A 12,654-nucleotide genomic window follows, 5' to 3' on the forward strand; every position below is an offset into this window, starting at 1 on the left:
CCTTAGGCAGCACTTTACAAACCCACGGCCACTTCCATCTAGAAGAACAATGTAAGAAGTTTTACAACACCAGGTTAAAGTCCAACAGGTTTGTTTCAAACACTAGCTTTTGGAGCACTGCTCTTTCCTCAGGTGAATCAAGAAGTATGTCTAGAAACATATATATTGACAAGGTCAAAGATGCCAGACAATGCTTTGACTACGAGCATTTGCAGTTAATTAAGTCTTTACAGATCCAGAAAGAGGGGTAATCCCAGGTTAAAGAAGACAAGTCCTCAAGCCAGGACAGTTGGTAGGGTGCAGTCCTGGCTTGAGACAGTTCTCACCTCTTTAACCTGGGGTTACCCACTCTCTGGATCTGCAAAGACTTAATTACCTGCAAAGACTCACATTCAAAGCATTGTCTGGCATCTTTGAATTTGTCTATATATATGTTTCTGGAACCTACCTCTTGATTCACCTGAGGAAGGAGCAGAGTTCCGAAAGCTAGTGTTTGAAACAAACCTGTTGGACTTTATCCTGGTGTTGTAAGACTTCTTACTGTGCCCACCCCAGTCCAACGCCGGCATCTCCACATCATAGAAGAACAATGGCGGCAGATAGCTGGGAAATCACCAGCTGAAGGTTCTCCTCCAAGTCACTTACCGTCCTGACCTGGAAATACATCTCCATTCCTTCACTGTCGCTGGGTCAAAATGCTGGAATACCTACACATCAGGGACTGCAGTGGTTCAAGAAAGCGGCTCACCACCACCTTCTCATTGGCAACTAGGTATGGATAATAAGTGCCTCGCCAGCAACACCCACACCCTGTGTATTGTGGTGAATGTAATATATATGTATATATGATAATTCACACTGTCTTTGTAAGCGCAGTAGCGCTATCCTACCACTAGGGGGAGTAGCTCTGGGAGTACTCAGGAACTTGTACTGGGCTCCACCCTTGGCTCCGCCCACGACTCGTTTCCCTAGTGCAGCTGTATAAATACCCATGTCCAGAGTCAGCCTGAGTTCACTAAGAGTTCATCAACGGGTAACAGGCTGGCTCTGAAGTAAGTCGATTAAAGCCTAGATTCATATCGGAAACACGTGTCTGGTGAATTGATGGTTCCATCGTGTATGGATAAAAATAAAATATTGATATACTCAAGAGACAATGCCTGGGTTTCCCTGAAGGGGGAGCATGTGGGTCTCTGGGACCGTGAGGGCTGCAGGGGCTGGAGTGCATCAGCTGCCCCATAAATATTATCTTAATTTGATACATTTCCTTTGAAGCTTTCTTTTGTTACAGTGCCCCTTTGAGGGGTGGTTGATTACTTAATTTGATTGACTCAAAAGTGTAGAAAGAGACTCTTACTGACACTGGCGGCAGGTTGAAGAATTAGGAAACATTTATAATTATATTAGAAACATTTATAATGTTTTCACTTTGTGAACAAATCTAAAGATGAGTAATGACTGGCATCTAGTCTCCTGGTTCACCAGTTGGCTGGCAGAGTTTTTAACATTAGAGAGGGTGCAGTAAAGATTTGCTGGACGGGTCTGAAGGATGAGGGATTACAGTTACATCGATGGACAGGAGAAGCTGGTTTCCTCTCTTTCGAGGAGGCAAGACTTGGAGGAGATTCGATAAAAGTGTTTAAAATCATGCCGGGTCCAGACAGAACGAGTGATGAGAAGTTGTTCCATTCAGAGGTCACCGATTTTAAGGTGATTGGCAAAAGAACCAGAAGGGGGGCAGGAGAATAATAATTTTTTTTTAGGATATGGAATGTACTCTCTGATAGGATGATGGATGTAAATTCTACATAAGGCTTCAAATGGGAATTGGATCAATATTTGAAGGAGAAAAAGAAAATGAAGAGCTGGGGATTGGAACTAGCTGGATTGCGGCTTGAAAGAAGAAGAGTGATGTGTTGGGTGTGCTGGGTCTGCGAGGACTGCGTTTACCATAGCAGTGAGAGAGACAGGCTTCCAACACCAGGAGAAATGCAACTCTATTTTATGGAACTACTAACTATTAAACATACTTTAACTGTGGGTTGACACTGTGCTGAGTTGACTGGAGACCTGAGGCTAACCTGACCAGACTATCTTACTACAACATGGCGGATGTTGGAGTTGTTGCTCACAGGCCCTGACTGTCTCAGAGGCTGCATCCCGAGAGAGCGGGAAAACTAGTGCCCTCTGGCTTTATTGTGGCCGTGTCCTGTCTGGTGATTGGCTGCTGTGTTCTGTGTGTTCATTGGTCATCCTGTGTGTCAATCAATGTCTGTCTGTGCACCATCATATATTTGTGTGCATATTATGACAGTTAGCACAGGGCTTGAGCCGGCCATTCTATCATCTTAGGATAGGGAGATTCAGAATCATAGAATATACAGTGCAGAAGGACGCCCTTCAGCCCATCGAGTCTGCCCCGGCCCTTTAAAAGAGCACCCTACCTAAGCCCACACCTCCAGCCTATCCCTGCAACCCCACCTAACCTTTTGGAAACTAAGGGACTGTGGGAGGAAACCGGAGTACCCGGAGGAAACCCACGCAGACACGGGGAGAATGTGCAGACTCCGCACAGGCAGTCACCCGAGGCCGGAATTGAACCTGGGACCCTGGAGCTGTGAGGCAGCAGTGCTAACCACTGTGTCACCGTGTCGCCCCCCCCATCTTCTATTGTTTCATCTTTTTTCCCCTTTATTCTTTCTTGGGATGTGGACTTTGTGGACGAGGCCAGAGTTTGCTGCCCATCTCCCTTGAATTGAGTGACTTAGCCTCCGAGGCGGGGTATAAGTACCCAGAGCTCCCGGCGGTCGGCCATTCTCTGTAGTCGGCCACCGGGCTAACAACTAGCAGATTAAAGTCACTATTCGGATCCTAAATGTGTCTTGAGTTGAATTGATGGTACATCAGGCAGTACTATTAAAGGTTGTGAAACCAAGGAGTTAAGATGCAGATTAGCCACGATCTAATTGAATGGTGCAATGGGTTTGAGGGTTAAATAGTCTACTCCTGCTCTTACGTTCAGAGCACAATCAGTACGAGTGTATTCAAGAACTCGAGTAATTATCCACCGCTAACAGCATGTTTACATAAGTTGGTATCTTGCACTAAAGCTGATTCATTGAGTTCCGTGGGGCTGATAATGTTACACAGCAACCACCAAAGCCCTATCTGTCTACAGTTCATTTAAATTTGCTTAATTCAAATGATTTGATTCAATGCCTTTTTAATTATTGATTTCTCGCTTCACTGAAGTTAATTGGATAATACAAATTATTTTTTCATTATAAAAATGACTTTGATCTATTGAGAATTAAGCATTATTATTAAGATCAACTGTTAATCAGTATTTACACTTTGAGTCCTCAACATCTCGTACATTTAGTCACAGGATTCTCCATAGCCTGACGCCGAAATTGTGATCGGCGATCGGGCAGAGAAAGGATTCTGACACCGGAATCGGGGCAGGCACCAGTTTGACTCCGGTCTGCCATGCTCCGCCCCCTCCAAACTGGCATCATCAGGACGCCCGCTGGGCGCCGTTTCAGCGCCGTTGCCACGACATCGGCCGGCCCACCCGTGATGTTCCGCCCCTGATAGGCCGAGTTCCCTACGGCGCGGATCACGTGGTATCCCAGTGGTCGGGAACCCGCTGTGCTGGCTGCAATGTGCAGCGCTTCCGGGGATCTGTACCACTGGTCGGGGGGGGGGTTTTGCTTAGGCTGGGCAGACTGGTGGGGGGGGTGGCCAGGTGGTGCGCTGTGGGGTTAGGCGGGTTAGGGTTCGAGCTTGGTCGATGCCATGTTTAACGGCGCACCTGCACGTATGCGGCCTGGGACCCGCCGATTCTCTGGCCGCTTTTGGCGCGACCCACGGGCAATGAGGGGTTTGCGTCCATTTTCCTGTTGTGAATCTCCCGCGGATTCTCCGTTGGCGCCGGCACTTAGCCTCAGTAACGGAGTATCCAGCCCAATGTTATTCACTGGAAATGGAATCAGAAATCTGCATGAGCTTGACCTCACCCAAAACTCTGTTGCCTATATCCTAACTCGCACCAAGCCCATTCACCCTTTGTACTCATTTACCTACATTGGCTCCTGACCTGGCAGAGTCTCGATTTTAAAAATTTTTCACCTTTGCATTTAAGTCTCTCCATGAACCCACAGGCCCCCAAACTCTGTAACCTCCTCCAGCCCTCTAACCTCTGAGAACCCAACGTTCCCATAATCCTGGCCTCTTGAGCAATCCTGATCTAACCGCTCCACCATTAGTGGGCTGCACAATCAGTTTCCAAGGTTCTGAGCTGTGAAATCCCCTCCATAAATCTCTCTCCCTCTCGATTTCAATAATCAGCTTTAAGACGTTCCCTAAAACCTACCTTCTTGACCAAGCGTTTGGTCACCTATCCTATGGTCTCCTCATGTGCTTGTGTACCAAGTAGTTTTTGATAATGTTGCTGTGGAGCATCTTGGGGGTGTTTTACCACATTAAAGGTGCTATATAAATATAAATTGTTGTTGTTGGGGTGATGATTTCCAGCCAAGTGCATTCAGTAAAGTTTCACCAGGAATTTGGGGTTCAGATTGCCGCAGCAATGTGCAAAATTGAATTCAATAAACCTGATCCTTTGTGAGATTTCACCAGAACATTAGTAACCATTAAAGCTGTCAGATTGTCAGGAAAACACAACTGGTCCATTGATACCATTCAGAGAAGAGTTCCTGCCATGTTGACATAGTCTAGAGTGGGGTCAGGACCCAGAGATGATCGAACGGCGAATATTTTAAAGCTGTTCATATTTTGCCCAAAGAGGCCTCACGAGCCGTTCAATTTTAAAATTAACCAGTGCACTAAGGAGACACAACACTGCCTTTTTACAATAAGTGACATCTATAAACTTACATATGTAATAAAACTTCCCAGGGTGCTTCTCAGGAGTGTTTTTTTCCAGAAAATATTTTATTGAAGCATTTGTAATTTTCACAATTTAACATGTTGACATTTCTAAAACTACTGCACGGGTCGATGCACAAAATACCCCCTAAAAGAACAACAAACAATAAACCACGTCCCCGATTTCTCCTGCCCTGTCCCCAGTTACCCGTACACTAAGCATGTCCTTATTTAACATTCCCATGCCTCCTGTTTTCCTCCCCCCCCTTTCCCTATCCCCCCTTACTGCTGACATTCAGTTTTTGCTAAAGAAATCGATGAACGGCCGCCAACTCCGTGCGAATCCCTGTATTGATCCTCTCAGAGCGAACTTGATTTTCTCCAGACTGAGAAACTCGACCATATCGCTGACCCACGCTCCTGACTTCGGGGGCTCCGAGTCCCCCCCCCCCCCCCCCAATCTCAGCAAGATCCATCTCCAAGCCACCAGGGAGGAGAAAGCCAGGGTATCGGCCTCCCTCCCTCTCCTGCCCCCTGATCCTCCGACACCCCAAATATTGCCAATTCTGGACGTGGAGTTACTCTCCCTTCCAGGACTTCCGACGCCTCACATGAGTGTTGGGAGATATTCACGAGATGATTGAAAACTTGATCAAACAGATTCACGTTTTAAAGATTATTAGGGATGGCAATAAATGTCAGCAGTAATATCAAAAATGACATCATGAACACCCTGAGAATTTTCTTTTTAAAGACAGACTTTTTCCTGAGTTTCAATTTCAAAAAAGGTCCAATTTAAAAATACTAGTTAATTTTCCAGAAAATTCCTCAAGGATAAATACCTGCAACATCTGACTGAGCCTGAAATTTAACTAAATTACATCCTTAATTAAGGTATCACTATCAGCTTTTATATTATGTCCACCCATCTTTGTTACAAGTCTTGTACACAGCACATACTCATTATAGGTTCCTTGTTTCTCCCAGTCTGTTGTTGCTCCCTTTTTCAATGTCCCAGCCTCTGTTTTCTAAGGTCCCCCATCTCCCATCCTCTTCTAAGTTCCCAGTGTTTCTCAGCCTCTCTAAGTTTCTTGTTTCTCCTGCCTTTGCTAAGTTCCCATCTCTCTCTCTCTGTTCTTGTCTTCGCTAAGTCCCTTGTCTCTATCTCCATCCCTGTCTTAGCCAAGTTTCTTGTCACTATTTCTAGTCCCGTCTTTGCTGCATTCCTTGTCTCTATCTGACCCTGTCTTTGCGAAGTTCCTTGTCTCTATCTATATCCGTGTCTTTGCTAAGTCCCGTGTCTCTACCTCTATCTCTGTCTTTGCTAAGTCCCATGTCTCTACCCCTATCCGTGTCTTTGCTAAGTTCCTTGTCTCTATCTCTATCCCTGGGCTGGATTCTCCGCCCCACTGTGCCACATTTCTATTTCACCCTGAGATGCTCCGTTTTGCCAGCTGGGCAATGGGGTTTCCCATTGTGGAGCAGCCCCACGCCATCAGGATGTCCCCGGCTGCCAGCAAAATGGAGCATCCCCCTGGAGGAGAATCCAGCCCCCTGTCTTTGCTAAGTTCATTATCACTATCTCTATTCCTGTCTTTGCCAGGTTACTTGGCTCTACCTCTATCCCTGTCTTTGCCAAGTTCCTTATCTCTATCGCTATCCATGTCTTTGCTAAGTTCATTATCTCTTCCTCTATCCATGTCTTTGCTAAGTTCCGTGTCTCAATCTCTATCCCTGTCTTTGCTAAGTTCCTTGTCTCTATCGCTATCCATGTCTTTGCTAAGTTCATTGTCTCTTCCTCTATCCATGTCTTTGTTAAGTTCCTTGTCTCTATCGCTATCCATGTCTTTGCTAAGTTCATTGTCTCTACCTCTATCCGTGTCTTTGTTAAGTTCCGTGTCTCTACCTCGATCCGTGTCTTTGCTAAGTTCCTTATCTCTATCGCTATCCATGTCTTTTCTAAGTTCATTGTCTCTACCTCTATCCGTGTCTTTGTTAAGGTCCGTGTCTCTACCTCTATCCATGTCTTTGCCAAGTTCCTTATCTCTATCGCATTCCATGTCTTTGCTAAGTTCATTGTCTCTTCCTCTATCCGTGTCTTTGCTAAGTTCCGTGTCTCTATCTCTATCCCTGTCTTTGCTAAGTTCCTTGTCTCTATCGCTATCCATGTCTTTGCTAAGTTCATTGTCTCTTCCTCTATCCATGTCTTTGTTAAGTTCCTTGTCTCTATGGCGATCCATGTCTTTGCTAAGTTCATTGTCTCTACCTCTATCCGTGTCTGCTAAGTTCCTTGTCTCTATCGCTATCCATGTCTTTGCTAAGTTCCTTGTCTCTACCTCTATCCGTGTGTTTGCTAAGTGCCTTGTCTCTATCTCTATCCCTGTCTTTGCTAAGTTCCTTGTCTCTACCTCTATCCGTGTCTTTGCTAAGTTCCTTGTCTCTACCTCTATCCATGTCTTTTTTAAGTTCCTTGTCTCTACCTCTATCCCTGTCTTTGCTAAGTTCCTTCTCTCTCTCTCTCTATATCTGTCTTTGCTAAGTTTGTTTTCTCTCTCGTTAGCTTCCTTGTTGACAGATCGGAGTGGCTGGCAAGGCCGTGAGAATGAGCCGCGTGTTGAGCAGGTGGAAGGAGGGTTAGGTAAACAGGGAAGGTGCTGGGACCTTGGAGGCAGGAGCAGCGGCTGGAGCAGCGGCAGGGGAGAGGGAGCGAGAGGCAGCGGCCAGAGAGGGACCCAGAGCCAGGCACCGACCCTCGCTGCAATGTCCGGGGATTCAGCAGCGCCCAGCCGGTCTCACTGCAGTAAGTAGCCGGGTCTGCGCCAGGGAGAGTGGGGAGGAGGCAGCGTGTAAAACCCAACCTGGACAGGGTGGCAGAGACACTGAGACCCATTTCTGCACATTGACCGCTGCAATTTCCTCTGAAACTGATCATTCTGACGTCCCGCTCACTCAGTGCCAACTGCAACTTGCAGCTCAGGTTCCCAGTTACACGGCAATTTGCTCCTCGGGTACTTTAAAGAGGATCTCATCAACTGTAAAACATTTCAAGATACCCTGAGGTAGTCAGCTCTTTTAGTTAATGGACAAATGTGTGATTAAATCATCAAAGGGGACACAAAATCCTGGAACTCACTCCCTAACAGCACAGTGGGTGTACCTACGCTACCTGGACTGCAGAACGGTTCAAGAAGGCAGCTCACCCCCACCTTCCAAGGCCAATTAGGGATAGGCAATAAATGCTGGCACAGCCAGCCACACCCACTTCCCACAAATGAAAAATAAACTTAAAGCAGGCTGGAAAACAGCTTCTTCCCTGCTGTTACCAGACCCCTAAACGACCCTCTTATGGACTGACCTCATTAACACTACACCCCTGTATGCTTCACCTGATGCCGGTGCTTATGTAGTTACATTGTGTACCTGGTGTTGCCCTAGTATGTATTTTCTTTTATTTCCTTTTCTTTTCATGTACTTAATGGCCTGTTGAGCTGCTCGCAGAAAATTACTTTTCACTGTACCTCGGTACACATGACAATAAACAAATCCAATCCAATCCAATCCATTTATAAGGGACACAAACGTAATTCTAAACTTATGATAAAACTACCTTCAATAAAGCGTATGGTACATCTCCAATGTTTTAGACACTCAGAGAAGTTCTGGACATTGGGAATCAAAGGTCCATGAGGAGGATACTCTTGATCAATAAGGGGATCAGGGTTTATGGGGAGAAGGCAGGAGAATGGGGTTGAGATAAATATTAGCCATGATTGAATGGCGGGGCAGAATCGATGGGTGGAGTGGCCTAATTCTGCTTCTATGTCATGTAGGATTGGCCAGGACTGGATTTGATGTAGAAGTTCAGCCACGATATTATTGATTGGCAGAGCAGGCTTGATGGGCCGAATGGCCTATTTTGCCCAAATAGAGGCCAGTACCACTGGCGCCCAGCTGTCACGGAAAATCTCAGACTTACTGGCAGACCCCACGTGTTCTCTTTCCAGGTGATACCCCCGAAGTTGTCAAAGACACTCTATATAATTCTATAATTATAATTTTATTCTTTAAAGCGAGAATGATTAAAGCAATGGATTACTGGCATGGTACCAGAAGATTGTTTCCAGCTGTCAACATTCTTCCGGAATTCCCCTTGTTTAACACTTCACCGCTTCTCCATAGAATCCCGAGAGAACAGGAGGCCATTTGGCCCATTGAATCTGCACCGACCCTCTGAATGAGCACCCTACCTGGGCCCACTCCCCCGCTCTATCCCCATAACCCCACCTAACCTACACACCTTCTGGACACTGAGGGAGAATTTAGCATGGCCAATCCATCTAACATCTTTGGACTGTGGGAGGAAACGGAGCACCTGGAGGAAACCCACGCGGACACGGGGAGAACGGGCAGACTCCACACAGACAGTCACCAAGGCCGGAATTAAACCGGGGCCCCGGCGCTGTGAAGCAACAGTACTAACCACTGTGCCACGGTGCGGTCCCCTTAAAACATCCCTCATTGACCAAGATTTTGGTCACCTGCCCTGACCTCCCCTCCTGTAATTCATTGTCAAGATTCCTATTGATAAGCTCCATCCAACTATAATAAGGTGCTATATAAATGCAAGTTGTGGTATAGTTACAATCAGAGACTTAAACACTTCTGTCTTCAATAAAGGAATTGAGTGCTCAGATTGAGAGAAATATTGATTGGTTGATGCATCACAAGAGGAAGCATTAACTCAGAATGAGTACAAAAAACACAAAACGGAAAGTTAGAAACATTATTTCAGGTAAAGTACCATTAAGGTAAGCTAAGCTAAAAGGCAGCTAAATAAGCATTTGTGGATAAAAATATTAAGGAGCATGAGGAAAGAGGAGGCAGGTCCAAGAGGGGCAACAACCAGAAATTGCATAGCACCTTTTAAAAGTAGAAAAACGCCTCACACACTTGGCAAGATCGTAGGGCCGAATGGTCACCTGTGCTGGGATCACGGCCCACTGATTCAGTTGGAGTGATGAGGTTTGCGTTGTTTGAATCATAAAACAGGTGATGGTGGTTCAGTTATCCAGACAGTGTTATTTTCCCTGTAAAATAATACCAAGGTTCCCAGACATAATTGGGGGTTTTGAGTGACACAGGAGTGGCTCCCATTAACAAAGTCATAGCTACGAGTAAATGGAACAGGGGTAATATTGAAGAAGGACTGTAACCCAACTCCTGCTAGGCTGTTAGTGTAACTCCATGCGATGTATTTTATGCATTATTGCCCCTGGTTCCGCTGTTCAGCAGCGTTTTGCTGTAACCTGGGGACACACAAGGGGCGGGATTCTCTCAGCCCTGGGCCGGGCCGGAGAATCCCCACGACCGGCGCGAATCGCACCATGCCGCCCCGATGGCGGCACGCGATTCTCCACGGAGTGGCGAATAGGTGCCATTGGCGCCAGCGTGATTGGGGCGGCGCCGGTCAAGGGCTGCTCTACGCGGGCGGCCGGCAGACTCTCGGCCTGGGATGGGCCGAGCGGCCATTGTAAAAATGCCGAGTCCCGCTGGCGCCGTCCACATCTGCTCTCAGCCGGTGGGAACTCGGCGTGGAAGGGCCGTGTGGCGGCCTGTGGGGGGTGGTGGGGGGGGGGGGGGGAGGGGTGGTGGGGGGGGGGGGGGTGGGGGGGGGTGGTTCCAACCCCAGGGAAGCCTCCGATGTGGCCCACCGATCGGCGGGCCGGCGGGCCGACTTCTTGGCTGGCGCCTTCCTTTCTTCCGCGCTGGCCCCTGCAGTCCTGCGCCATGTTACGTCAGGCCGGTGTGTTGAAGGAAGGCACTGTGCATGCGTGCGTTGCCGCCGGTGCCACTGCGGATGCGCGGATCCCGCGCTGCCCAGGTCGCGCCTGGATCAGCAGCTGGAGCGGCGTGAACCACTCCAGTGCCGTGCTGGCCCCCTGTAGGAGCCAGAATTGCTGATCCTGAGGCCGTGTTGACGCCATTGAGAAATGCGACGGCGTTTCCGACGGGCTCAACACTTAGCCTCAGGATCACAGAATCCCGCTCAGGATCCCTGGAATGAAGAGCTTGTCTTATGAGGAACGGTTGAGGACTCTGGGTCTGTACTCTTTGAAAGTTTAGAAGGATAAGGGGGATCTTATTAAAACTTACAGGATACTTTGAGGCCTGGATGGAGTGGACGTGGAGAGGATGTTTCCACTTGTAGGAAAAACTAGAAGCAGAGGACACCATCTCAGACTGAAGGGCCGATCCTTTAAAACAGAGATGAGGAGGAATTTCTTCAGCCAGAGGGTGGTGAATCTGTGGAACTCTTTGCCGCAGAAGGCTGTGGAGGCCAAATCACTGGGTGTCTTTAAGACAGAGATAGATAGGTTCTTCATTAATAAGGGGATCAGGGGTTATGGGGAGAAGGCAGGAGAATGGGGATGAGAAAAATATCAGCCATGATTGAATGGCGGAGCAGACTCGATGGGCCGAGTGGCCTAATTCTGCTCCTATGTCTTATGGTCATACAAAGCATGAAACCACAGTCCCATTAATTGACCCCTGCACCTCACCCCCATTTATCTGTCTTTATTCCATATTGGTTGCTACCCTTAGAAAAATCTATCTGTCTGAGTTTTGAAAGCCCCGAATTGTTTCCCAGTATCCATAGCCCTTTGAGGAGAGTACTTCAGATTTCCACCACCCTTGAAAAAGTGCTTCCTGATTTCAGAATTCCAATTTTTGGGATGGTGTTTCCTCGTTCAGTTCCCCCAGAGGAAGTAGCTTTGCCGTACTCGCCCTATCAAATCTTTTTAACCTTTTAAACACCACAACCGTGATCACACTTCAAACTTCTATAATCCACGGAATGCAGGGCAGATGTAGGCAAAAGAATGAGACAGTGGTGCTCGAAACAAGACTTCTGAAACTCTCAGACTTATAAAATTCGAATAGGTGAAACATATTAAACATTATTAATGCAAACTGAGGTGTCAGGACTTCAAGGGTTTGATCATCAAGGCTTGGGCAAGTGCCTGTTACATATTCTGGCCAATGAGGAGAGGGGAGAGTTTCAGGAACCCTGGAAGCCCATTATGTTGCCTAATTGGGAGGGGGTGTTGTGAGAGGATCTACATTTGATCCTTGGAAATGAAGAGGACAATGCGCGTCTATTTTATCTGGTGGCCTAATGGAGGGAGGAGGTTAATGATATATTTCACTACCCTGGAGCCTTGGGAAGACTGGCTGCCAGATAAGAAGGCGATTTGAGGAAACACCTTTCTACGCAGCGCATGGTTAGGATCTGGAATGCACTGTCTGGGAGGATGGTGGAGGCAGATTCGATTTTGTCTTTCAAAAGGGATTTTGACAAGACCTGAAGGGGAAGAAATTGTGGAGTTTGCAGGAAAAGGGTGGGGGGAATGGGACTAACTAAATTGCTCTTGCAGGGACCAGCATGGGCTTGATGGGCTGAATGGCCTCCTTCTATTCTGTAACCACTCTACGATTCTGTCTGGAATAAGACCTTTTTGAAAAAAGAAACCCAATTTATTAAAACAGAACGTTGGACGGAAATTAACTTTGCTCTAATATTTGGGCAGCACGATAGCACAAGTGATTAGCACTGTGGCTTCACAGCGCGAGGGTCCCAGATTCGATTCCCCGTGTGCGGAGCTTGCCCGTTCTCCCCGTGTCTGCGTGGGTTTCCTCCGGGTGCTCCGGTTTCCTTCCACAGTCCAAAGACGTGCAGGTTAGGTGGATTGGACATGCTAAATT

General features: G+C 47.3%; 2 protein-coding genes across 2 annotated transcripts in view; one reads left to right on the forward strand and one right to left on the reverse strand.

The window, feature by feature from the left end:
- Positions 1-12,654, reverse strand: part of matn4 (matrilin 4) — an 82,075-nt gene that overhangs the window by 54,186 nt on the left and 15,235 nt on the right. The window lies entirely within an intron of this gene.
- The window catches only part of rbpjl (recombination signal binding protein for immunoglobulin kappa J region-like), a 77,037-nt gene continuing 71,969 nt past the window's right edge, over positions 7,587-12,654 (forward strand). The window contains exon 1 of the mRNA XM_038803717.1: positions 7,587-7,690. Within this exon, the coding sequence (XP_038659645.1) occupies positions 7,651-7,690 (40 nt within the window). The 5' untranslated portion in view covers positions 7,587-7,650. The remainder of the gene's footprint in view (positions 7,691-12,654) is intronic.

The sequence above is a fragment of the Scyliorhinus canicula genome, chromosome 7 (genome assembly GCF_902713615.1).
Source record: "Scyliorhinus canicula chromosome 7, sScyCan1.1, whole genome shotgun sequence".
NCBI lineage: Eukaryota > Metazoa > Chordata > Chondrichthyes > Carcharhiniformes > Scyliorhinidae > Scyliorhinus > Scyliorhinus canicula.